Source organism: Calypte anna, chromosome 2 (genome assembly GCF_003957555.1).
Source record: "Calypte anna isolate BGI_N300 chromosome 2, bCalAnn1_v1.p, whole genome shotgun sequence".
NCBI classification, from domain to species: domain Eukaryota; kingdom Metazoa; phylum Chordata; class Aves; order Apodiformes; family Trochilidae; genus Calypte; species Calypte anna.
The window spans coordinates 34074801-34101989 of NC_044245.1; the positions used below are offsets into that span (position 1 = coordinate 34074801).

Below are 27189 nucleotides of genomic sequence, written 5' to 3' on the forward strand. Positions count from 1 at the left end.
GATTCTTAGGCGGGAGCAAAAGGCGGACGAAGAAAAAGATATAGCTTTGCAGTTCTACTTGTAATTTTTTTTTTTTTTTTAAATATGCTCCTGTCAAGGTTTATTTCCCATAGCAAACCACCCTTGCTACTGCCAAGAGCTCGAGGCGGGGATAGATTAAATACCGTATTATTCTCTTGGTGGGAAAAAATACAAAACATTTGCTGTGCCCATCCGATCTCGTCAAAGACGTAAAACCACTTTCAGTCTATGGGAATTTAAAATCTGAGGAACTAAGGATGCACGGTATTAGATTATAAACCAACATATGAATACACTGGGAAATACAGTGCATGTCGTTGAATCCCGCAAGAATTACTTGAAGAGAAACTGAACTGAATTCTTTTTATTTATTTATGTTTTGCGCTTTAGACCGGGAGTGAAATACTGCTCTGACATTATTGTTTCAACAAGAACGCTAAATACACAGTAATAGATGGCTCCCTTTGTCCCCTGCATCGCCCTGTACATCTGCTAAAATGTAATACCTAACATTTTAATTCATAGGGGAGCTGAGACAGTAGAGACCCTACATTGTTTATGTACATTTTTAAAATTTTTGTATTTGTTTTGTTTTCAAATCCTTGTTTATTTATTTATTCTATTTTAAAATCTTTCTTTATGCAACTGCAAATAAAACTCTTCTCACATACAACACTACACAGCAAGTCAGACACAGTAACTTCTCCATCACCATTTTAAAACATTCTCGGTAAAGCGGGGAATATAAGTAATAATTGTCTATGAACCGCGTGCAAGGACGGATGTCGTGAAGTAATGTGTCACGTTGCTTAATTATTTTCTTTGGTGATATATTTACTTGTAAAACATATTAGGGATGTATTTTAGGACTCTGGCGGCAGATTGGTGAGAGGGGAATATGTAATACAACTGCAATTTGTAGCTGAAAATGTATGTGCCAACAGCTTTTGGACGGTAAATGAAGGTAATAAATAACACGAGCACACACACCTACACACCCCCTCCCCCCCTGCTCCGCAACGCTGTGAGGCCTCATCTCCTGGGATGGAGGCAGGATGGAGAGCTGGGGGCGCGGAGGGCCGCGTGGTTGCAGCCCCGGGTCAGTGGGTACCCGAAAGGGCCGAGGCAGGGGCGGGCGGGCAAGCAAGGCCCGCGAATATGGAACCTTTTGCGACCCAGAAAAAGGTAGACACCCCCTTCTTAGTGCCTTGAATGGCTCCGCGGCCTGGAGGACTCCGCGGGGGCACCCCCGCACACGCAGTGTCCTCCCGAGGGGTGCCCTGGTGGACAAGGCACGGAGCTCCCTGCCTTTACTCACCTGAAAAGCCACTCGCCCTTGGGGGACATTTCCTGAGCGGGGCCTTGAGCACGACCCCAGGCAGGGGTGTGGTAGGGGAACCTCCGTCCCCGAGAACGGGAGCGGGGATGCCGAGGTAGCCGTCGCACACCCGGGGTGTCCGACGGGAAGACACCCTTGTGGAGTCAGGGAGCTCTGCTGAGGGACCGATCCTGTTCCCACGCCTGGTACTCTCCTCTGCAGGGCCGGGAAACACGACCTGATCCTCCTGCTGAAGCCTGCTAGAGCCTCGACGCTGACTTTACATGGTAGCAGGAGTCCGATCCAAAATGTTACCTTACTCCTGCCAGCGATGGCGAGTCAAACGCTCCCTTTTTTACCCTGTGAAATATATATGCGGTAGAGCTATTTGAACAGTAGTGGGAATTTAAATTCGCTAATCCACGGTCAGTCAAGAAATGCTAAGCAGATTTGAAGGGTGGGTGGTTCAGTAGGAAAACATAATCTTCAAATACTAGTTCTGGTTAAATGTTACCTTTTTTTCTTTCTTTCTTTTCCTTTCTTTTAAGAAAAAAAAAAAAAAAAAGCAAAAAAAAAAAAAAAAAAAGCTGTTATGTTACTACTGTCGGCCATAATCTCGTTGTGGGTTTCTTTCAAGGCGCTCCTGAATTATATCGCTCTGGGGCACAGTTTGAAAATCGGAGATCCTCTGTTAAGATACACAGGGCTCAAATCGTTCCTACCACCCTCATCTCCGACCTGTAATACATGTAATTTGCGGCGTGTCTCATGCAGTAATTATACAGCTTGCGAAATATAACGGAATAAATAGAATTGTTCACTCGGAGCCAGAACAAGTGCAATTCACAAGCGGCTTTCTCCAGGTAATTTGGCTCTTTCAGGAGAAAACGTTGCAGTGAGATGGAGGAAAGGCGGCTGTCCAGTATCCGCAGCCGAAGCATACCGGTGGGTATCTGACTGCTCACGGCAGGTACGGCCAGTAGGAGAACGGCCCGGTAGCCAGTCGGCAGCCCACGACCCCAACTAGGGGTGCAACCTTGAGGAACGTCTGTCCGCGGCTCCGTCAGCCCCATCGCGGGGTTTTTGCTGCCTGATCCAGTTCTGCTGAAAACCCCAGGCCACGGGGCTGATCCCAGTGTTGCGCGGGTTGCTGCCTTCCCAGAAATGAGGTTGCACTGCCGGGTTCCCCTCGTTTATGAGGAGTCGAAGGCCCGGCTCGACGGGGAAAGATAATTTCCTCCCTCAGGCTGTGTTGCACCCCGTGTCTTTACTCGTGGTCCCTGGACCGGCGGCTCAGGTCGGAGGCAGGCCTGGTCCTCGCCATCGGGGCTGGCACCCGTCACCTCACAGGGACACGCTGTTACTCCAGAGCACAGCCCGACAGCACGGCCTGAAAACCAACTGCTAATGTACCTCTCCGGGGACGGGATAATCTCTCTCAGAAATTCCCTGACAGGCCTCCGAAGGAACGCAGCCCATATTCCCACGCTTCGCGGCCGCGGGTTTCCCGCGCCCCGAGAAACCACAGCTCTCTGCGGCCCAGAGCGCTGATAGCAGCCGGCGGAGAATACGCCCGCACACCGGGAGAAGGCTAAAATCCCGCACAAAGCTCAAATCCTCCAGCACGACAGCCTCCTGGAAAACAGATCCTGCTCCTGCAGGTATTTTTTTTCCTGTAAGTTATTGCACAAATGGTCTAGAGTAAGATCTGAGAGGCGGAAAGCGCTCTGCGCTGATCTCTGCACAGGCGGGTCCTTTTGAATTTCAGAAATGTAAGGCTAGAACCGAACAGTTAGCGCGGTACATGATACTTTCTAAATGTACCGTAAAGGTCCCCCAATAGCTCTAATTAGAACTGCGGACCACCGCTGGAGACAGGCGGCGAAAGCAAAACCTCTCCTTGTGCCCGACCAAATTCGCCCGTCACTCACAACACAGGACGGACGGCGGCTCCTCGCACGGCATCCCCCAGCCGAACACCGAAGTTCCCCAGCCGGGCACCGATTTTCACCCTCAGCTCAGCCTCGCCGTTTCCCTGACATCGCCAGAGAGATAGGCAGGAGATCACAACCTGCTGCCCTCTCTGCCTTTCAAATTCAGCCATATTATATCCAGAGAGACACGGGGATGTGCGGCGCGGAGGTTCGCGGGTGATGCTGCGCGGGCGCGGCCAGGTGCGGGCTCAGCGCGGCGATGGCCACGAGGTGGCGCTGTCGGCCCGCGGATGCCGCCGGTGCAGGGAGCTGTCAAAAGTCAAGGTCACAAATCGTCTTTTTTTTTTCCCCCTCAAGGTCAAGGTTTCAGGCCTTCCCCGTCCTGTCATCGCCACGCAGCCCCCCCACAATCTCCCCCCTCCTCTACCTTCCCGCTGAGGCCGAGCAGCATCTCTCTGTCTTAAGGGACGGCGGCCGTACTCCATTTACGGGGAGGACTGCAGCGCTGCACTGGTATCATCCTGCTCTTCCTTCCCCGGGCCCCCAGCCCCGCTACAAAACCGCTGTTTAACATTACCGAAACATTTATAGTTTAGCAACGCTGGTTATCAGGCTTCCCTGTTCAAAAAGAAATACCGTCAAAAAAAAAAAAAAAAAAAAAAAAAAAAAAAGCAACAAACCCCACCCAACAAAAAAACCACCCCAAACCCAAAAAACCCTAAACACCAACCAAACAACAAAACTCCACCACATATACGTCAGCTACATAAGGGAAGACAACAGTATGATAATTACAAGACAGATACATTATATTTTTCTTATGAAATGCACGTAGATATGGAAAAACAAAAAGCATTTCTTTCAAGTTTTATTACAGTGACTATTTTATTAACAGTATTAATACTACTATACCTATCTACATGTCTCGGGTTTTCATTTTTCAGTAGAAAGATAAAAAAAATGAGGGTGCACAAGTATATTTTCACAGTGCGCTGATTTTTTTTTTTTATTTACAAGATAGCTTTTTATAGTGAATAAAAACAAAATAATGTGCTGGTTGAAATAACTGATTGGATTAAAAGGTGCTGTAAAAAGAATCCCTAAAGGTTCTACTGCGGCCTCATAACAGACAATAAACAAGGAGAAACGACTAATTAGTTAAAGATCAAAATATAGATTATATAAATCAAAATACTTCTGGGGAAAAATGTATTTCAGTTCAAAGTTCTTGAATATTTTTTTCCAGAAAGTTTTTGGGTTTTTTTTCCCTAACTGTAAAGAAGTGCCAATGTTCACGGCTTTTGTATCCACCCAGAGTCAAATATTTAAAAATTTCCGGGGACTTAGAATATTAATTCTTGAAGATTATTTGAGGTTTAAAATAGGCAAAGTCCTTTAAAAAGTATCTATTGTACGGTCTGCAGGAGAAAAAAATCAACAACAACAAACAGTTCAGATGACAAAAAATCATCTGCTGAAAATTACAAATAAAACCGAAAGACATCTTCAAGCAAGTATTTCCCTTCTATCCCTACTAGTTTGCGATGGTTTAAATTTACTATCAAGATAGATCCTCCACAGAGCTTCCTTCATTACTGATGTCTCTTAAATCGTTATTCAGTACCTTCGAGGTTTTATTATTACTTTTTGACATGAAATGCATTGCTTAAAAACATACAGTAATTGTACTTTTTTTTTTCACTATGGTTTACCTGAGCAGTCATTCAACATACAGTTTGGATTGCAATGGAAGAAAACCAGCTTATAGGTCCACATCGACCTCCTCATGTTAACCAGCTCTCGCATCGTGGCCACGAAGAGTCTTCTCAGATAGTAAGGTTGTAGAAGCACTTAGAAGTTTTTCAGAAGATTGTGTGTCTTAGCTGAAAGGGTATTTCTCGGGGCTGGGTATGTGAGCTTTACAGTCTGTCAGTGATACTGGCTGGCTGCTTGGGATTTCAGGAAAACTGTCAGTTTTAACCATTTTGCTACAACAATATTAAAAAAAAAAAAAGAAAAGAAAAAAAAGCAAAAAAAAGCTATAATTCCAAAGATACAGATCTCTTGTTCTGAAAGTAGAGTTTCATTGTCTTTCTCTTTTTAATTATTATTAATAATTATTTTAATTTGAACACGAAAAAAAAAAAAAAGTTCTGAAACTTTTGAGTTGCTGCTTCTCCATTTTTAATCCACTAACTGGTAGTCTTCAATTTGTTGATCACTTTTTTCTCTTTCACTCTTCTGTTTTGGAACCAGATTGTGACCTGTCTCTCTGACAGATTTGTAGTTGCCGATATCCTCCTCCGTTTGTCTTTGGTTATGAATTTATTTGTAGCATATTCCCTTTCGAGTTCTTTTAACTGGACCTTTGTGTAAGGCACTCTCTTCTTTCTCCCACGTCTGTACGAGTTGGCATCGGAGGGATGCGAAACGACGTCTGGAACAGAAAAAAAACCTATGAAGCCAAGCATTAGAAAATCGCTCGAACCGCTCAGGACATCTTCAAGGGATAGAGAGGGGGGGTAGAATTTCAGATCACTTCTCCGCCTGCCCAGCTCCAGCTTAGCTACTAAAGCCCAGCTCAGCATTTGGGGTTGCCCTTTCCTGGTCTCAGCGGACAGCTTTTTGGGGCGGAAAGGCTCTCTCCTCTCACGCAGACGAAAAATAATAACAAGCCCCATAGGCCCCAGAGTGGGACTCCGGGTAGAGTCGCGCGGGGCAGCGGCGATTTACCCAGCCTGGGTGCTATGGAGTGTACGGGAAAAAACACCACCACACACCTTCCCGCGGCCCTTTTCAGCTGTTTCCTCTCCCGGTGCCGGCGGCAGTGCCAGGCGGACAAGGCGGGATGCGCTGTGCGCCGGCGGGGGGCAGGGGGCGGCACCGGGGCCGCTCCGGCGACGCTGGGGCATGTGCGGACCAGGGCGGGATGGGGCCGGGGAGAGCGGGAGGGGCGGGGAAGGGTCATCCCGAGGGTGATCCCGGAGCCCTGCCGGCGGGATCCTCGAGAGGCGCGAGCGGGGGAGGAGGAGGAGGGGGGTGGGGGCAGGGGGAGTCATGCAGGTGTATTACCCGAAAGGGTGGATTTCCAGAGGTGAGGCGGCTGGCTCTGCTCCTTGGGGCAGTACACTTGCCCGTTCCACCCATTGGTGATGGCCCAAGGCTGGTAGCTGTCCATGGGGAGCAGGGGATCGTGGCGCGGCTCGCCGGGGCCGCCGATGGCGGGCACCACGGGCATATCCAGATAGCCGGGCACCGGCTGGTAGGGCCCGGCGGCGTAGCCCTGGTAGAAGGCGAATTCCTTGGCCCGCGACGTGAACTCCTCGCCGGAGACGGAGGTGTCCATGTACTTGTCGGCGAAGGTGGAGGCGGGCTGGGCGCAGGACTTGATGGCGTTGTGGTGGGTCATGCGGCAGGGGTAGTATCCGCTGCCGAAGTAGCCGTAGGGCAGAGCGGCGCCGGAGGAGCTCTGCACGGCGGCCGAGCAGGGGCTGCACTGCTTGACAGCGGGCTCGGCCATACCGGCGGCGGGGGCCTCGCTGGAGGTGTAGGCGGCGGCGCTGGGGGCGGCCAGGGGCGCGGGGTGAGCCATCAGGTTGCGGCAGGGGTTGGCCGCCGCCGCCGCCGCGAAGTTGCTGCCGGCGTGAAACCCGTCCATGTTCTTATTGATCTCATCCAGGCTGTTGTCGTAGAGGAACATGACGGGCTCGATCCAGCGGGGGTGGAGGAGCACGGAGGCTGTCATAGCCCGCTCCGCATTGAGACTAGTGGCTCTTTTTTAAAAGCCCCAAAGACTGAAAAAAGAGATACTCAATCTCCGGGACTTGACCAAGGCTGACGCGCCAGTGTCGCGCCAGGCCGGCCCTCATTGGGCCGCCCGCCCCCACGTGATATGCAAAGCAGCTGATAAACATCTGAAGGAATAAAGTGGAGATAATTAAATAACGCAATAACCGCGCGGGGCCGGGTCCTGGCCCGGGGCGCGGGCACGGGCGCGGGCACGGCGCGGTCCTGCTGCCGCAGCGCGGGGTGCGGGCGCCGCGAGGGGGCGAGGGGGGGCGGGCGGGAGGGGGCCCGCCCGTTCGCCCTCCCTCCCTTCTCCCTCCCTTCTCCCTTCGGCCCTCCCTCCCCTCTCCACCGAAGCGTGAGCATTTTGGCCCCGTTGTTGCCGCGGCGCGTTCCCCGAGGTGCGGGGCTCCTCTCGACCCCCCGCCTGATTTCTTCTGCCCTCCGCCGCTTTCCTCCGGCCTTACCAGCCTCGAGCGCAGCGGAAGTCCCGGAGGTCTCTCCGAATCTCTGGGGAAAGATGAACCGCACCCTCTCGACCCCCTTCCCCCCGTGGTCTGGACAGCCGCCTCTCCCCAGGGAGCACTGGCCAGGCCCCGGTCGGGAAGCGCGGGGAGCCCGCTGCAAGATACGGGCCGAAAAGCGTTCCCTGGGCCGCACTCCGGGCCAGACGAGGCTCCCGAAACAGAGCCTCCCGGGGTCCATTCTGAGTGTGTTTTCCTCCTTCCTTCCCGCCCGTCGAAAGCCTAATACCCATCTCGTTCTTCTCGACAAAAGCTCAGAAGTCAGATAAGAAAAACAGACCGGGAAATCCCGATTTTATTTATTCTTTTCTTTTAGGATGGGCTCGGGGAGCAGCAGGATTAACTGGATCTCCATCGCGATTCCGCTATAGTATTTGTTGTTGTAATAATAAAATCCGGGGCCTACAATTCAGCTTGAATCTTCTTTGGCTGTAAAAGATCACATAGCCTTGTACAATGCGTGTAAGGACCCACGGTGCTTTTTTGTGCTGTGAAGAAAAAAAAAAAAACCAACAAACGGTTTATTGGCTAAAAATACAGGGCTTTTTTTGAAGGTTGTTCGTCTCTGAAAGCGATAGCTAGGAAAAGAACATTCCCTTTTCACGATTAATGTCAGAATTTTTCATAGGCCGAAATAATTTCAAATATTAATAATCTCCGCACTTCCCACCGGCGCGGATGTGTTTCCCCCCAGCATTCAGTTGTTCGCCCACAACCTTGAACTCAAAACGCTCCATCACCGAGCTATCAATAAACTTGACCTAGAGCAGCGTTCGTCTCATCGTTAACATGTCTCAGCCCTCACGCGTGAGGACAAAACAGCACCAAATACTCCCACCCTGAAAACTAAAGTATTTTTTTCTTGTTGTTGTTTGCGATTGCATGTCGCTTTGTTTTGCGCCTGACAGCTCGGCGTATTTATTATCCTATTGTGCTTCCCATTGACGTTGTAGCATTGTTTTGCCCGCATTGCTACAAGCGCAGAGCGGTCCCGGGACGTACATTGTTACCGAGCAGGCTTTTCCTTGCCTAGCGCAGAGCTGCCAGCCATGAGAAATGGCCCTTTGGTGCCCAGGGATTTTATTTAATTTTTTTTTCAAGGTGCTTTTGCCGTGCGATGGGTTGGAATACCTGAAGGCGCTGTCATTCCCCTTCTATTTTGGCAGCATTTTAGCCGCGGTTTTTGGGGTTTTTTTGTGTGTTTTCTCTTCATTGTAACAAATAAAGAGTTCCCATGTTGTCTTCGCATACTCTTTTCCGCATTCTTTCTCATGGCCAAAAGCAAATATTTATTCCCCGCATATTTTTCCTTTTCTTTCAGGCTCCAGTTTTGAAACCTGTGGATTCACCCGGCCAAGCATTGCTCGACCAGCATGAATTGGGTCGGTTTGTTTCCCTCTGGTTTCTCGAGGGTGCTTCTGAAAACCGAGTTGTACCGGGTGGGGGTGGGGGTGAGGGGGGGGAAGGGAATGCAGCTCTATGGGGCAGCGCTGTTTTACATATGGGTTAGACACGGCTAGAGGCCAAGGTCAAGTTGAAAGTTGCAGTCTAGCCAGTGTGAGAACTGTCATTCACAGTTCGAAGATCTGTCTAATTTGTTAAAAAGCGAGTAGCCATGAGAACACTAACTTCCCCAGCTCGCATCTCCTCCCCTGTACCCCTCTCATCCCCCCCCAATCCGCCCCCATCTCCAAACTCTCCTCTCCTTCAGCTGCTAAGCGTTTCTCACTTATCTGCCTCTACATTTTAAGCCCCTTTCCATAAGGAGTGAAAAGCCATGTGAAACCGTAGCTTATAGCCCAGTGTAAAGTGTTCAAGTTTGTTAAGGGATGAGGGGGAGAGAAAAGGTGGTGTGTGTGCGGGGGCATCCGGTCTGCTGAGTTTTGGTGGTTGTTTTTTTGTTTTGTTTACCCACTTGGAGCTCCTCTAGCCCTGTGTGCAAAAGGGAGAAGGGAGATTAGATTAAAGAGCTCTCTTTTCTCCTTTCTCTGGATCTCTCCATCTCTCTAGACCTCTGTTTAAGTATTCGGGAAGAAGGCCGTGCTTTTCACTGCTGATAAGAGAAGTGATACAGCTCTCCCCTTCCCCTGTTTGCAGTGATGTGGGTGGGAGTCAGTGAATGGGACCGTTTCCTCAAAACAGGCAAAATGGCATCTGGAAGGTGCGTCTGCAGCACCAAGAAAAAAAATAGTTATTGTCGGACACGGGTCTTTATGCTTTTTTTTTTTTTTTTCCGAATTTGACAGACTTAATACATTACTGACACCGTGAGAGGGTAAAAGCTTCATCAACTATTTTAGCTTCTTCCCCCCTATTCCCAATTTTCATTCCCATCTATAATTCTTTCCTGGATTAATAGGTATCTTCCATTAAATATTAAAAAGGAACTATGAGAGCTGAAGGCATCGAGCAGAACAGATGTTCTTCGAAAATCATAGACCCTGTAATGAATACCAGGGATAAAAATATGGCCGAGCCTATCCCCCCCCCCCGCCATGAATATATACCATTCCCTACCAGTTGTGGAAGAGCTTTTATTTTTCACAAATTAAGGCTTGGGATGCGCTGGTTAAATTAAATAAAACTAAGAAAGTGCTTACTCGAAGCGACTGGTTTAATTTATTTGGATATGCTCTAAAAAACAAAAAACTCCTTTTTTTTTTTTTTTTTAAATTAACTTGATAATTGAATGCTTCCATGCATACAGCCGACAGACCAATCAAAGCTTCTTCCCTTTTTATTTTATTTTTCCTTCTTTTTCGAGCGAAAGGAAGTTAGAATACAGCAAATACAAGCGTAGAATATCAACGTTTTCCAAGCGGTTTCATGCAAACATCCGAACTGCTTTGCATTTATATAGCGTGTAAAACATCTTGGAGAGAAATAAATCTGTAAAATTATTTCCTCTAAAACTAGTATTAATTCCTTCGGGAGCCAGAGGATGAACAACCGTAATCGGTAGGAGGATTTTAAAGGGTGTTGAATTATATCAGATTCAGGCAATTTCTAATTGATCTTTCTGTTCGGCACAGACACTTCTCGCACCGCACGGCCGTGACCATCACAGGTATTATAAAATCCTTTAGTAGCATTTTCTTTCCTTGGCTGCACCGAGAGAGGTCAGATGCATTTAAACCACATTGCAGGTGTAAGCAAGGACAGAATTTGGCCCTTACAAGTGTTTTGAACCAAGTCACTCTGTGCTCCTAGCGCCATGAAGCCGAAGACAGAGAGGAAAGCAGGAATCGACCTTAAGAGAGAAAATACTTATTATTTGTAAATACTCCCATATGATAGGAATATGGCTATTTTCCTTAAGAGGCCTTGAAAATTCTCTTTTCTTAGAGAAACGTAAGGTCCTTGTGGCTGAATATCAAATTTTGCAAATATGGAGTTTGTCATATGGAGTTTGTCGGCAGACAATCTCGAAGGCGCTTTTTTTTTTTTTTTTTTTTTTTTTTCCCCCAAGCCAGCCTTTGTGTGATAACACACACACGCACCCTCCGGAGCCCTGCCGCGGAAATGCCGGAGTGAAGGGAACTGTGATTTCTTGTAGCATAGTCACAATCATACGAATGCAGAAGAAAAACCGTCGCCAAAGGAAATCCACTCTTACTTTTCCATCCCCTGCTTAGCGCTAATTAGTAAGCATGAAGAAATAAAAAAAGAAATCGTCGCTGAATGCTGAAAATATGTTTGTCACACACTTAAAGCCCTCTAAACCTGCTATAATATCTCATCTGCTAAGTAAGGGGCTAACGGGCTGTCTTAGTTACTACTAATGATCTTCGTCCTGCAGAGCCCAGGAGTACTGGGAGCCGGCGGAGTAAAGTGATAGCAGGAATAAGACCTTAATCGAATTTGATTTTCATGAGCAAATGAAATTTACCTGCCAGTAGGTTAATTTGAAGCAGTACTGTCACCGCTGTTTTCTTCCACAATTTCTAAAGCATCAAGGATTGAGATAAACATTCCTGAGCCCGTTTTAAAGACACTTTGTATTTCAGGATATTCATGTGTTTCTAATGGAAGTAAGCAGCTTTACGAGCAGGGTTCGCAGGACATCTTAACTCTCTCCCTCCCACTGCGTGCTGGGGGGGGGGCGAAATAATTACAAAATAGGAAGAATTTGTAAAAGCAAATGCAGGAAGGAAACTTGTCTGGGAAGATTTGCGAAGAGCTTAATGCCGCATTTCTCTCAGGTACAAAAGGCGTCCTAAAAAAAATCCTCAGGTGCACCCTAGATACTATTTTAGTTCACCCAAACTGCCACCCCCTATAAATAAGATGTACTCGAAAATCATGTAGTTGCTGGCACCCGAGGTGTGAGACATGGATTAATCTTTACGCAGAGAGGTCTCCGAAGATGGCTTAATTTTTATTTTTTTTTTTTTCCTGTTTCAGGTCTAGAAAACACGCTGAAGGTATCTCATGTGATTAGAGTGAAAATGAGAATGATTCTGCTTGCTGCCTCACGGACAAGGTCTCTTGCTATTTTGAAGGGGTTTGTTTTCCCTACTCTTTTTATTTCATTTTATTTTTTTAACCCTCCCCCCCTCCCCCCCCCAAAGCATATTTCCAGAGAGTGCAACAGTTTTCTGTTTATATTTGGCGGTGAAATCAACACAAGTCTGCCGTTCTGTGTTCATAGTCAGAAGAAAATATTTTATCTAAACTGTCGTGTAAATGCAGCGAGGAAGAGAAGCCCTTGCAGGCTTTCGGTCAGCCGCAGGCTGCTTGGCTGCAGTGATAAAGTCCCTCCTATAATTTGAAGTAATTTTGCCATGCAAACAGAGACAGATTTCTTCTCAATCATCTCTTCTCGCTCATACAAAGGTAGCCGAGAACGTTTTGATTTTATTCTTCTGATAATTCTGATGAGCGAGGAGGCCAGGATGACAGTGCAGATGTCCACTGCAGTGGATCAGGTCGGATACATCCTCCAGCTAAAAGTGTTCTAGTATGAATGTGTAGTAGCAACGGATAACAAAATTATACTCGAGTTAAACCTCCTTGATTTTGTTAGTTTTATTCTGTGATTTTTCGGGAGCTGGTGTTTTGAGGGTAAATTAATTCCTGGCCTTATCTGTCAGTAGGTCACAGTCTTTTTTTTTGGGGGGGGGAGAGGGAAGGAGAGAAAGAAAGAAAATAAAGGCAGGGTACAGTGAGCTGCAGTGGCTTATCTTCTCTATTTCTGCTGGGAGCTTGTAATAATTGTTACCACATGATCACATGGTGTATTGTTGCAGCCTGATTACAATTAAACTTATCCCTCCACCTTTTTCATTAGGGGAAGAAAAAAAAAGTTCTTCCTGAGCTTCAGGCCCACTTTGTGCTGTTTTATTTCCCTTTGAAAAGCTGTCGGAGAGAAGCCGGAGTTGCTCTTTAGCATGCAAGAGAAAGCGTTTCCACAAAGCCTTTCTCACTATAACATTCCTGTAATAACGTGAGATTTACACGGCATCCGACCAGGAGAGCTCAGGGGCAGTAGTGGACGCTGCTGCTCTCTGCAAGAAGTTGCAAGGTCCTTATTATTTTTTTCATGCTGACTCCAAAGCCGTATCTTCACCTAGGGAAACAACGAGGCTCTTGGTTGTAAAAAGATGCATGTGTGCAGTATCTAGAGAAAGAAACGAGGGGAAAAAAATACAGGAAACATTGGACATGTTTGCCTTTACTGGAAAACAGCTGTTTGAGTACATTCTCCAAGAGGGTTTTTTGATTCCTTTTTCAGAAGTGGTTTTAGTGATTAAAACGCTGTCTTGATGAAGGCAGTTTATCTCTAATGTGTGTGTCCGTCTACCAGCTCTTTTTCCTCACTTTTCCAGCCCTTTGCTTAGATGAAACTGTACATACCCGGGGCTCTAATCTCAGCTGTCTTTTGAAATATCTTACAAGATATGATGCCCCACCACACTGACGGGAGGGTAATCTCTCGGTACAGTTTGTCTGGAACTTACCTGGAAGTTACCAATAGAGATCTTCCCTGAGGGAAAAACAAAAAAACGAAAAAAAAAAATTAAAATCAAACAAAAAAAGCCCCAAGCAAACCACCCAACCAAAAAAAAAAAACAAAAAAAAACCCCAAACAAACAACCCAACACAAAACACAAACAAACAAAAAACAAACCCAGAACACGCCGTGTAAAATAGCAAACCCTTTCAACTCCGTCCAGAAGTGGTGGAGTGGAGGGCGGGAGTGGCCGCGGGAGAAGCCCGGTGAGTGCTGTCCCATGCCCCATTGGCTCCTCCAGCAGGCCGGGCGGCCGCGGTGTCCCTGGGATACCCTGCCTGTCCCCGCCGCCACTGTCAGGGTGCTGGCCCAGGCCAGACTTTCTGCACCCTCCCGGCAGTGGGCCGAGGCTCGGCAGCCGCCCCCAGGCACACCTGTACCGGGCGACCCATCGGTACCCACGGGTCCCCCTGCAGTCCCGCCTCGGAACCTTTTCACTGCTCCCTCCAGAACCCGGCCACGGACGGGGCTCGCTTTTGGGTGTTTTGTTTTGTTTTTCTCCCTTGGTCTTTTTCATCTGCTTCTCTGGGGCGCTCTGTTCCGCGGGAGCGGAGAGAGGGGCTTTTCCTGGCAGCGGGTGAGAGGAAGGTGCAGGGAAGCGCGTACCCAGGCAAGCACCAGGGACCACACCTGAAACAAGCCCCTGTCCCCTCTCCCGGGCTGAAGGGTTTGTGCGTGACCACACACGCGCCACTCGCTTTGTGACACGTTGTGTTCATCCCTCCACGGAGATTCGTGCTGGAAAGGGAAGGGGAATGAGGCACCCTTTGGCACCGGGACAGGGCTCCCATCAATCTTCCCCCACTCCCAAGTGCGTCCCACCCCTGGTTCGGTGTGAGCCTTCTTCACGTGTGGGTGGGACCCCGCAGGGTCAGCCCTGGGGACACTCTTCTCGAGGAGTAATGCTCCATCTGCACGGATCTGTAATCACTTTCTGGCATAAAGAGCCAGCTGGCTTCGGCCCTTCATCCATGTCGTGGGTGCTCCCAGTACCAACCACCTCACAGCAGAAAGTTACTCGACACCGTGATATGATCCCGTGTTTTCCAATTAGTTTTACATTTCACCAAGCACAAGCATTTCTTTTCAAAGTTTATTTGGTAAAAAAATATCCAGTAAACCCGGAGTTTAGGAAAAATGGTTTCTAGAGCCTAGAGTACATTTCTCAGGTATATATAATACGTGCTGTCTTTAATAACAAGAGACATTTGCTACTCTTCATGTTAGATGGAACTAATGTCTTTCTATCGATACCGTGAACATATTCTGTAACTAAGAATTATACAGTATTTTCCTTTAAACATAACACCAGCCAAATGTAGACTATCTGATAACTTGCATCTCTGGGTAAGTATATTGCTCCCTTTATTTTTGCTGAATCATGAATTTTTCCAAAGCTTATTGTATTTTATGTCTTCTTTAGATAAGCAGTTACATATGTGGCCCTGTTGAAGGCTAAATCCCATTCTTACATACGCGACAGCTGACTGTACTTCCAAGATGCTATTTACCCTGGAGTCAGATGAAGTGTTCCTGGTTCATCAGGAAAGGCGGGAGCAGAGTCGCCCCCTAATTAACCCTCACACCAGCAGTTCCCATCTGCCCATGTCTGATTAGATTTTCTCGTAAGGGGTTTGGACTTCGTCTACCTGAGGGCACCGCATTGGGGTCCTTGAAGATGACAGTCGTCTGGACCACCGGCACCACCTGATGCTGCCACGCTGTTGCGCCCCACATCCACGGGCAGGAGTGGATGGGAGGACACCGACTCTACCATCCCCTCCAGGACCAGAGAGAGGGATGGGGACGAGCAGTGACGGCCTCAGCCCAGGAAAAGCAGTCCTGTTGTAGTGCCTGGGAGCCTTCCTAGAGACACTCGGGGAGAAGGAACCAGGGCGGTGCCAAGCGGGGCTGGACCGGAGCTGAGGGCACATCCCAAGGTAATCACTCTCCCAAGACAATTCGCCAAGTCCCGGGAACCATAGTATATTCAGTCCAGTAATGGCACAGAGAAAAGGGAGTGGTTTCATAGCAATCCTCTGACGTGTGAAGAAATAATGAACAGCTAAACAATAAAGGTTAGCCCCTAGTCAAGCATGTCCCCTGGTCTTCTAGCGGAGATACCTTAAAGGAAGAAATTCCCCGTCCCCTTGCACGCAACCCGAGGCCACTTTCCTGCAGATACATCTGCCCTGGTGCCAGCGAGCGACTATTTTAGCTCGGAGCCGCTTCCTTCCCATTGTGAGGAAGATACTCCCTGCCTGCCAGTAATTACCAATTGTCATCCACTTTCACAAGAACAGAGTTTTTTTGCAGTGCCTCTCCCCGAGTGTGGGGACTATGTCAAATCATCTGTCATCTCCTGAAGCAGCCCGCTGCCACGTCGCCTCTCCTACCCCCAAAAAAAGCCAAACCAAACCAAAACACCACAAAAAAACCCCAAAACCAACCAAACCAGATGTATTTAACTTAAAACTACATCTCGTAGGTCATGTAGCAAAGGAAACATAAAAGTTGGTGTGCCTTTGCTCAGCAGAAGTACCCATATCTGCCAGACGCCAGTTCTCGCTGTTCTCAGAGCAACAAATGCTCAGCCCAGGGGCTCTACCTGGAGAAGTCCAGCACAGCGTTCGGACACGAATCTGGTCTGAAACCAGTGTGCGCAGCCATGAGAAGCTGGATAGGTTGAGGGGTCAGGTCGGAGGTGCAGGGATATGGTGGCTGTCCTTTGGGAGGCTGGGAAGAGCCCCAGGAAGAGCTGGAGCACATCCCACAGCCCCGGCCAAGGGCTCACCTGTTGCTGCTGCGGGAACACTCTGGTCCTATAACACACCAAGAAGTTTTACCCACAAGGAATAATTTCACTATGAGGTGATGAAGGCACGAACAGACGCGTCATCACCACTTTGGGTGATGTAAATATTTGGCAAATAAAAGAGAGGCAGATTGTTTAGCCTATTAATTTTAGCAAAAGGCTGGAGTAAGGGGGGGTTCCAGATCTGTGACTGCCCTGGGGGTCACTAAAAGAGAGGTCAGAAGTTTGAGTTGATGTTCCTAGCAAGTTTGGACACTACGTAGCTAATAATGGGATTTAAAATGTAATATTAATTTCATAATTAGATTTCGGTCAGGTTCACATCTTCAGTAGAATGACAAGGCCATGGTGAAAGAAAATTTTTTTAAAATCCATTTTAGCTGAGAGGACGTTTTATACACACAACTACTCTAGTCAGAGAATTAATGTTAAGTGGCATTTATCGAGGGTTGTGTCTGTTGGATGGCACCACTTTTTTAACAATAACCACAGGATCGAAACCTTAAAAACTGAGAGCAAGAATATCCCAGCTGACATAAAAGTTGCCTATACATAAAAAAAAAAAAAAAAAAAAAAAAAAAAAAAAAAAAAAAAAAAAAAAAAAAAAAGAGAGAGAGAGGGAAAATCCCATATAACTCCACAGCGGAAATCGGTTAGCAAGTATCTTCTGTCCGTTTGCAAACATCAAATGTTCCTGCCATATGTCCGTTCTTATTTGTGTACTATCTAAGAAACTTGAAACATATATATGCGATATTAAAACAAAACATGAAAGATTTTCTCAGAAATCTGTTAGAGGGGAATGTAGGTCTGAGGCGGGGGTTAAAGGAAGCAAAAAACCCAAGTGATGCTCTTGCCAAAAACTTTAATATTGAACAACACAGCTGAAGCTTTTATCACGGTACAAAATTTACAGCCTAATAATTCAAACCTATGTGCTCATAGCAAGATGTCTCTTCCCTTTTCTGGGTACCTAAAGGGATGGTTTTGTTTTCCCAGGTGAGGAGCATCCCTGCAAGCCAGGAAAGTTTTTGGAAGCAGCAGGTGAACGGCAAATTAAGGGACAAGGAGGCGAAAACGCTTGGCTCTTCAGGATCCGAAGAGACTTCTAATACCTATGATGGAAATCAAAATGTGGCCACTGTAGAAATCGCTGAAGAAATAAAACGACAGAGAGAACCCTGCCTGGTAAAAAGAAACACAGGGAAAAATATATGGACTGTAATAGCAGTAGCTGGAGTTTTCACAAAATAAAGGAGATCTCCGAGACTGCCCCTTCACATCCTTATCATTTGCACAGGTGACGGGACTTCCCACATCTGATTTGCTACCTGATTAGGATCTGGCTTCTTTGGAAAAATCAGGGAAGTGGGACGGAAGGAGACTAGACCATTTAGATAACACTCATGTCTCCCCAGTTCCCCACTAAATAGGAATAACCCTGGCACTGTGTCCCACTGTAGCTTGGAAACGCCTTTCGTCCCTAAGGAGAAACCACCTGTTAGAGCAGCACTGCCTAGAACAAACCCCCTCCTCGCCCCGTTACTGATAGCTCAGGTGCCAACACATGTTTTAAGGCTCAAGGTCAACAACGCCTTCCCCCCGCCACTTCCCACCCTCCCCGGATACTCCGTCCTCTCCCCAAAACCAGAAGGGGTAAATGTAGACGTGATTTTCTGCTGCGGCACCGGGCAAGCCTAGAGCTGAGCTCTCCCATACGGTTTAGCCAGCCCTCCTCCTGTCTTTCCTGCCTACCCCTGCAGAAATCTGAAACAGAGAAAGAAGCAGAAAGGGTTTCGGGCAAGCTCGGATGTCCGCCTTCCCGCCTGGAGCGGCGGGTCGCAGTGTCCCGCGTGTCTCGGCTTGCTTCGGTGGCTTCGCCGGGCTCCGGGGCCGGCTCCTGTCCCCTGTCTGCGATAATCATCAGGTATTTGCAAGGGTAAACAGAACCTCGGAAGCTGCAGGGGGAACAGGGAGGGGGATATCCTTGCCTGGGATTCGAGCACCACCCGTGGCAAAAGGAGCGAGGCACCGAGCAGAGCAGCACGGCCGGTTGCGGGATCGCCCTTATGAGGCTGAAACCGGACGGGGGCCAGCCTAGCCGGGGCAGGACCCGGGCGGAGCCATGCCGGGCAAAACTGGCACCGGGAACCTCCAATGGGAGCAAGCGGAGGCCTCGCCGCGGGGTCCCGCCATCCCCGCTCCGACTCGGCGGCGGCTCGGCGGAAGGCTCCGGTGGCGGCATAGGCGGCCGGAGGAGGAGAGGCGAAGAGCTCTGCACCGTCCGAGCGGTCGTGGTAAGCGCCTTCTCGGGGGGCGGAGGCTGGGTGCAATTGCGAGGGTTTCCCACTAGATGTCTGCACAGCTAATAATAATTGAAGGCTCTGTCCTTTCACGCGTGTATCCCCGAGAGCCCGCCCTCTTTGAAGTCTGCCACCCCCTTTAGAAATTAAATCCCTTCTCCCTTCCCCCACCCCCTCCTTTGTTTCTTTTTACTTTAAAGAGCGTTCTGGAGCTTAGGTTAGAATAAAATACGGATTTCTCCACAGCTAAGACTCTCTGTTGTACGAGTCATGCTATTGGAATCCTTTTATGACCTTTGATGTGTTTAAATAACACGGTAAAGCTCTGCACACACCTCGGATTAAACTTTAATCATCCCAAGTCAAGGACGTCCAGGTGGTAAATGACTTTGACATTTCTACTTTAGAGCAATATATGATCCCAGTTGCAGGTCAGAGAGACGTTCCCAGTCTTCTCACCCTTAGAAGCGCAAATATGCTTTTACCTACAGAGATTAGAAACTCGTTGCTCCTGTTGCCCTATTTAAAACGGGGAGGGGAAAAAAATAAAAAAAGAGAGAGAAAGCGAAACCAAAAATCAAGGCTTCCGGGATTCAATTTCTATCAGGTAGCTAGAGACTAAGCTTGCCATAGGGTTGGAAAAATGTTCCTGTTAAGCACTGCTCTGCTTCTCTTGCAATATGCCTGTGTATAATGATCCATTCAGGAATATAGAGAAATTGCCTTATTTATGTGTGTATGTAGAGATATACGCATAAAGTTTTAATTACAATCATATATATTATAAGCATTAAAAAGTGTGTATATACACATTAAAACCAAACCACGAACATTCTAAGGTTACCATTCAAGATCGGCTAACGAATCTGACCATATGAATGTGTCCTCATGAAGAGTCCCTTTCTGCAAAAAGTTGTACTGTAACTGATGGCTTAAACAACAAAAATAATCTGCGGGTTTTCCCCTTGGTCCCTGTGCGTTGCGAGCACCCCATCCGAGGCCAAAGTGAGCTTGGTTCCTCCCGAACAAAAAAACCTTGACAACTAGTATAAGTACATTTAAGAGAAATCTGGAAGTATTTATTTGCTCTGCTGTTAGCACCTGGTTTTAAATCAGACAACTTTGGGTTAGCTAGTCCGAAAGAGTGGCCCTTTTTATTGCCAATCACAATTAGTGACAACTAAATTTTGTGTTGATTTTTACTAATAAATCTCTGCTCAGCCTCTGCTTATGCTTGTCTTGGAGGCGGTGGAGTGCAGGGATCTAAAGTCAAGCCTTTCGCATGGAGTTTTAGGTTCTGTACTCATTTATAGGAAAGGCCTAAACATAGGAAATCCCGTAATTTTTAAAAAATTTATTTATTAATTCCTTTTTCTCTCCGCTTTGACCCACTGAAGTTTTAAACCTGCTCCGCAGAAAACTAGGATATTATAAAATATTTAAAAAAGAATGAAGGGAAACTGGCAGAATAGAGGCGGGCTCGGGCAGATCGTTTTTGGGGGCCTTTTAGAAATAGATGGGTCCGGACGGGTAGCACAGTCTCACGGGGGAAGGGGTGAGATTTCGGATCCGCTCAGGAGTGGGGGCGTACTCGCTAACTTGACAGCATAACAAGCAAGAGAGTGGGCAGACAGTCAGCTCTGGAGACACGGCAGGAGGGCACGGAGAATAGCTTCGACACCTTCGTCCTGGGGCCCCACTGGAGACAGAAGGTGTCACACTCCCCACGGGACCCCGCTGCAGGAGAACGCCGGGGGCAGAACACCCCAGAACGTCGGGGAGGTGTGGGGGTGCAGAGGGGTAACGCTGAGGAACAGAAACCTGGGGTTGTGAAAGGACCTTGCGCTATGCCTAAGAGTTTACTCTGCTCATTTCCAGAAGTTTGGAGGCCTTGAATGAGAAATAGACATCTTCATAAAATTTCTCGGGATTTCGTGAGTTGTAGGAGTGAAAAACTCTGCTCCCCACTCCCTCCAGGCCGCTGAGTACACACAGCCGCCTTCGTGCCTGGGCTGTGCCAGGCGGTGTTATTACCTTGCATACTGCTGCAGTTGGGTGGAGATAAATCTGAGCGAAGGAGACAGTCTTGATACTCGTGAGTCCCTGAAAGACAAAAGCCTGATTTTTTGTGTGTTTTTGTGGTTGATTGGCTGTTGTTTTTTGGTTTTTTTTAGCGGTTTTTGTGGGTTTTTTTTTGGGGTGGGTTGTTTTTGTTTTCTTTTTTTTTCCCTCGAAAATCCTCCGGTCTAATTATTTAACTGTCCACTCTCTCCTCCCCTTCTAATTATGAACTCAAGATGTCTAATGCTGGAAAAATACATCAGTTGTTTTATACCCGGACAGAGCCTTTACTTATGAAACTCACTTCTAAAAAAATAAATCTGGAAATAATTAACTCGTACAGTTGAGAACATTATGTTGCTTATACTGTAAACGTGTCCTTACACCTTTACAAGACGTTACAGAGGACTTACTCAACTAATTGAAACTGTTATATAGCAGCGTTATGTATTCAACATACTCGTTACATTTCATCTTTATGGACTTAGAGTTTTATGCCTTTCACGGTCTTGCGATTCCTTCCACCCCTCTCCTCCCCAGCAGCCGGTCGTTTATTCTCCAAGAAGGAGAGATATTCGAAAATCTATGAAAAAAAAAAGAAGCAGTTTAGTGTTATTTTCTCTATAGCAAGGTGAGACGGATCACACTATAATGGGCAGAACTGCCACTTCGGGAAATCTCCGACACGAACATTTCCTAACATCCCAACATTCCCACATCCCAACACCCGAGGGAGAAACGTATGACTAGATACAAGCTAGCTGCATCAGGTGGTGAGACCTTTTGTTTCTCCCCTCCCCCTAAATAAAAATTAATTATTATTATTATTATTAGCAACCTAAGAAGCTTCTTCAGCTGCATTCTTGAGCTGGGGCTGGGAGAAGCCGGGTGGGCAGCGAGAGACAGCCATCCCTCTGGACACCAGCTGACTGCGGAGGTAACCCTGGTGAGGGTCCTGGGAGTGGGCACGGCTGCGCGGAGCTTCTGCACGGGTGCGGGTGTGTGTGTGTGTGTCTGTCTGTCTCCCCACAAGGAGAAGCGGGATACTGCTCTGCGGGGTCCCAAGCGCCATCCGTCCTTCCTCCCTCCAGTGTCCTCTTTCCATCCCGTCCGCCGATCTGCAATGTCCCTTTCCCCAGCCGAGGCCACTTGCTCCAGCAGACAGTTTGCCCTTCATTCTAGTAGCCAGCGAGCCCACAAGGAAACGTTTTCACTGCTCCCGCTAGTGTCCCTCCCTCAGGACCCGATGGAGACTTTTGTTCTTCCCGGAATAGCTAGCACTCACATAGGCTAACACAAACACACGATTCACAGGGCAGCCGAAATAGGACCAGGATGTGGGCTGATCTCTGGGCTCAGATTTGTACGCGAAGGCACAGTCCTGCAATTATTATATTATGTTATTTTCAGTGCGGAGGACGGGGGGCACTTCGTCTGGATAAACGCCCACCTCCCCCCCCAAAACAAAAACAAAACCCTAAACACCAAACTTTTTCCTTTTCTCCGGCTAATATTTAAAGGCAGAGCAGCAACGATCACTCTTGAGAGGAAGAGATGAGCATATTCTCGCTCTCACGTGTACGAGCCAATGCGCCTATACACTCACAGCTGTGTTTGTAGATGAAGAGGAATGTGCGTGTTTGATAACACGTTTTATGAAGAATTATTTCCAGAGCAGCGCTGCAGTTGCAACAATCAGTGCTTTCCGTTCAGAAATCAGCCTGCATCCCTGTCATTTCCCTCGGCTATCAGACCAAGGAACTGCCCCGGAGAACGGGAGGTAACCGTGCACCTCTGAGCTCGTCCTGTTCTGCAATCCCGCGTGTTATTCGGCGGCGGGGCCCGGCTGCCGGGCCGCAGGTGATGCGGGGAAGGCGGCGGAGCCCCGTCGGGTTCCGGGCCCCGCAGGAGCGTGAACGGCCGCCGGCGGAACATGTGCGCTGCACGCATCGGCACTATCTTCTCTTGACAAAGTGGATGTGTGATTAATGCCGACCGACGGCTCCCCCCCGTCCTGCTCCCCCTCCTCTTTTCTCCTCCCTTCTCGCCCCCTCCTCCCAAGGTCCTTCGCCGGTTTCAATAAAAGGCAGGATCTAAGCTTTCTCTCCTTCAAATGGAAGAGGTGTTACGATTGGCCGAAACGAGGGGGAGAGGGTGTATTTTCAAAGATATTTCGAAACAATATGCAGCCGAGACGCTCGAAGTTTCTCGGGAAGTGAGCATTGTCTAGTAAAAAAATGACGATCAATGAATTAGTCATCGGGGTCCCCATCAGGATTCGGGGTGGGTGACTCGCCTTCCCTGTCTCTCTGCTTTCTAATTAGTTAATAGGAAGCGCCGAAGATTTATCCCGGGGTGGCGGTGGGGGACGGGATTGTCAAGGCCCAGGCAGTGGGGACAGCTTTGCTAGCAGCCGTCTGGCAAGCGGGACAGCGGGTGGCAGAGAAGCCTGTGGGCACCGCACCGCGCCCGTCAGGAGCACGGACTGCGCCCGACCCATCGGCGCCGTGTCGGAGCTGGGAGGGCTGTGTTCTGTGTTCACCCGGTTGTTTTGCTGTGGTCGACGCTGTGTTTTTTTGTTGTTTTGTTGTTTTTTTCCCCTTTTCTTTCTCTCCGAAGGTTAAGCGGGTGCAAAGTAAGATTTATAGGCCTCTGTGAAGACGTGAAAATTAAAACAAGTCTTTCAGGTATAAAATACACTCCTGAAATATAGTCTTGAGATTTATTTGGTCAATTTTTAGTTGATAAACTCCTTATTACTCCGAAGGGGAAAACTTCAATCGCTTAGTGTGCGTGCAAGGCAAGATTTACACTCGCGCAGACGAATCATATTCAGGAGATGGTAAAGTCCTTTTGAACGTGATCTTTTCAGCCCTGCAACTGACTGACTATCCCTCTTAGAACAGCGTGAATTTTCTGCTGCCTTGGTTAAAAGGAAGCAAAAGTTTTATGGCCTCCAGCCCGGCTTCAGTTTAAAAGTTTTGCTTGAAGAAGAGAGATTAGTGCCCCAGAGCTAGATTTTCTGCTTGAGAGCTTGGAGTCCTGCACAGTCCCAACGCTTTACTAGTCAGTATGCTTGTTACTGCAGAGCTCATGTGTGCTATCGACAGCGATTCCTACAGGAGTATTTTTGCACCGGGTTTCCCTTTTACGTGGTCACTCGTTTTAAATCTTGAGAGGCTCAAAATCAAGGTATAGCAAAAAAAAAAAAAAAAAAAAAAAAAAAAAAAAAAAAAAAAAAGCCTGCCCCAGCTCTCTACTGTTAATGAACAGAAATTATTCCACTTTCATCTCGCCCCTCAGAAATATTTTTACTTAGAAAGGGCTGGCTGCTAATTGGGTTGTGCTGTTACCTTTAATCTCTAGCACAGCACTTGGAACCTACCCAGAATGAATTAAAATAAGTCTGATAAACAAGAAGTAAACATGGCTTCCCAGTAAAACTCGTTTTATGATCACAGCTTGTGTGCCACCTCAAAATATTAAGCTTAGGCATTTAGGGCATAAAGAATAAAACCCCTTTTCAAAGTCACTAATGCCCCATTTGGTCCTGTTTTAATCTTCTCTATTAGAAGTACGAGGAAGGAATATCTTTTGTTCTGATATACTATGAATGGAGTACAAATGTGCATGTTTACATGTACTTTCTCCCCTGGAATCGTTCCCTGAACGATTAAATATGGTTAAATATGTGTATTTCTTTCAAATTATCAGTCATCAACACAGATATACTCTCTCTTCTGTATTTCTGCTAGTAAGCAGCAAGAGCAGAGCGTGCGTGTGTGCAAGCTTGTGTACAGGAGGCAGCTCTGCCACAGAGTTGTGCAGGCTTTCCGATTTATGTGTAGTGAGGGTCAGTTGTAGGAATTACAGCATGAAAAAGCTTTGGTTGACTAAGCTGTAGATCACGGTTTCCCGGTGGCTCAGCGGACTGCCAGAAAAACACAACAAAATACCCAGACGTGGAAACGGTTCAGATAAAGCCTGTGTCATATGGGTTGCCGTGCAGGGGTAAACCCCGCTCTCTTACACCCAGGAGCCCCAAAAATGCCAGGACCCTCAACCCCTCGGAGAAGCTTCACTGTGTTCCTATAACGGGAAGCACCATTTGCTTGTTTGTTTGCTTGTTTGTTCTATTTATAGCCATTCCTATGGAGCTCATCCCCAGGTCGTGTGCATGCCCACTGGAGCCAGATCTGGTTTCGTGGGCGAAGCCCCGTCCTTATTCAGCAGCAGTGCGTTTGGAAATGTTTGCTAAAGAAGGAATCAATCAGCCTGCAGCGCTCCCATTAGGGACTGGAGTCCACACCCCTCCCGGGATACTTCCACACAGGAACACAAAATAATTAAATGAGCCTGAAAGCCACTCAGAAATAACAAAGGTGAGGTGAAATGTCCAGTGTTTGTCAAAGGAAAACAGGTGAGGAATTAAGATAGAACTTATTGCCATGCTTATTGCATGCAAATGAAATATTTAATCTGCCATTTCATCTCTCCTGTGTGCTCAAATATCCCCAGAAGTTCTTTGAACAAATATTTAGTTTCCAAGCTATAAAATCGTCTTATGCAAAGAAAAAGCTTTTAGGATCTCTAGTTTAAACTCGTTCCTACCACTTTCTGTGGTGCTGAGAATTATCAAACAGGTCATCTTACCTTTCCCACGAGTCATAATTAAAGAAGAGCTAAGGGGGGCAGAATAAAAGAAAGAGTAATAGCATTAAAAAAAACTGTAAGCTCAGAAATTGTGATTAGCATCCTTCCTACTTATTTTTTTCTTCAGTTGACTTCTGTATTTTTTCACCAATATCTCTGCAGCAACTCTAGGTTTATAATAATCTTGTAGAAAATTAAGAGCCCTTAATAATGGCACTGTCAGAAAGGGAAATAGGAATGAGCAACTGCTAAGGAGATGGCCACATTATTCTGCAGACTGCCAGAGGAGTTATCTAAAACTAAATCATCGTTGCTATATTCTCTCCTGAAATGCAAGAAAAGCACATAGGGATTGACTAGTATTTTAGCTCACTGAGTTGAGATGAGATGGTGTGGGATGGGAAAGAGAGAGAGAGGAAGGAGGATCCTTCTGCAGGACTTCCACAGAGGTAAGTTCTCTCCACTTCCAGGGAGGAAAAAGCTGGTGGGGGACAGAGTGAGTTAGTGGCTTTTGACAGGCAGGTGAGGGGCCCCTTTCCCAGCCAGTCTTTGGTGAGGGGGGCTTGGAGGGGAAGCAGGAGCCTTTTCCAGCAACCCTACACTACTTAGACAGCATTTATGGACGGATAAAGCTGAACATTGGACAGGACTCCCCAAAGGAAAAGAACCTTTCAGTATAGCCATCAACCTGTCATCACTGCAATAAAGGTGTAACACACAGGAGTGCTGGTAAGAGCCCAGGGTTTATTTCCTGGACCTGTGACATGACATGGGGCCAGGGTTACTGGCCTCACATGGTTACCCCCTCACATGGAAAGGATCAGTGGCCATCAGGCTCCCTTCTCTTGTCTCAATCTTTTATTCAGTTCAGGCGTGTGTCTTGTTGCAAATGCAAACCCAACAACCCTGTTCAGCTACACAGGTGATGAATCACATATTTGCCCACAGCCCTGTGATGCCAGTTGGTTCAGAGCCAAATGCCTGAACACTTTTCTGCACCCACCCTCACATGCCTGGGAGAGGTTCTTTTCCCAGATGGTGCAGACATATCAGGGGGTTTTATCCCAACATTTCCAATATTTCCTAAGCAAGTTATTTCAAGTCTCCACAGTCCCTCTGCAATGATCTGCTTACCCACTTGTGTAAAATGGGATGGGTTTTGGACGGGTGTTGTAGTGCCAGACCTTTCACGTGTGTGGCACTGTGAAACCAGTGTTAGGACTTCTATGAAAAAAGCTTTTGGCATTCTTTGTCATGCAGTTTCTTATTACATGAGAGCTGCAAGCTCTGTCACATCCTCACAGATAGTGCAGAGGGGCACCACAGCAACAACAACAGGGAAGGTCTGGAATCACGGAAATGGAATGTGAGTAACTAGAAACTACAGAATTAATAAGAAAGGCTCTTTTCCACAGATTGTTGGTTATGATGGCTTTGCTCTGGCTTCGTCCAGACAGACACTTATCATACAACACTGTCCTATCCAGGATGTGAGAGCAGATAAATGGCTTTCTGTGAAGCCTTGCAATAAAATCTACAACAGAACATAAGAGAGTGCAAAGCATTGGAGTCTTGGAGATTTACATTACTTTTATGGAAGGCTTGGGTTGTATTTTAGATTTACTTAGTGCTTACAGAGCCAAGCAGTGGTGTTTCAGGCAGAAAATATTTGCCACCTAAAGAGTCGGAACTGTGACTCTGTTCTTTGATTCAGCTTCCCACCCACTGTAAAAAATACCAGAGCACAGCTGTCCAGGAATG

The 27189-nt window shown here is 47.4% G+C and overlaps 1 protein-coding gene and 1 long non-coding RNA gene across 3 annotated transcripts; one reads left to right on the forward strand and one right to left on the reverse strand.

Moving 5' to 3' along the window:
• Positions 1-5417: 5417 nt before the first annotated feature.
• Positions 5418-7041, reverse strand: HOXA13 (homeobox A13). The gene is made up of 2 exons (XM_030445692.1): positions 6346-7041; positions 5418-5710 (listed from the first exon to the last, which is right to left on the reverse strand). The coding sequence occupies exons 1-2, from the start codon at positions 7016-7018 to the stop codon at positions 5466-5468; spliced, it is 918 nt and encodes a 305-aa protein (XP_030301552.1). The 5' UTR covers positions 7019-7041; the 3' UTR covers positions 5418-5465.
• Positions 7042-18590: 11549 nt separating this feature from the next.
• Positions 18591-22880, forward strand: LOC115597907. 2 transcript variants are annotated; one of them, XR_003987246.1, is made up of 3 exons: positions 18591-18708; positions 21610-21712; positions 22489-22880. It is a non-coding gene; the product is annotated as an uncharacterized LOC115597907 (long non-coding RNA). The 2 variants fall into 2 exon arrangements; XR_003987245.1 differs by lacking the exon at positions 22489-22880 and adding an exon at positions 22296-22366.
• The last annotated feature ends 4309 nt before the right edge of the window (positions 22881-27189 follow it).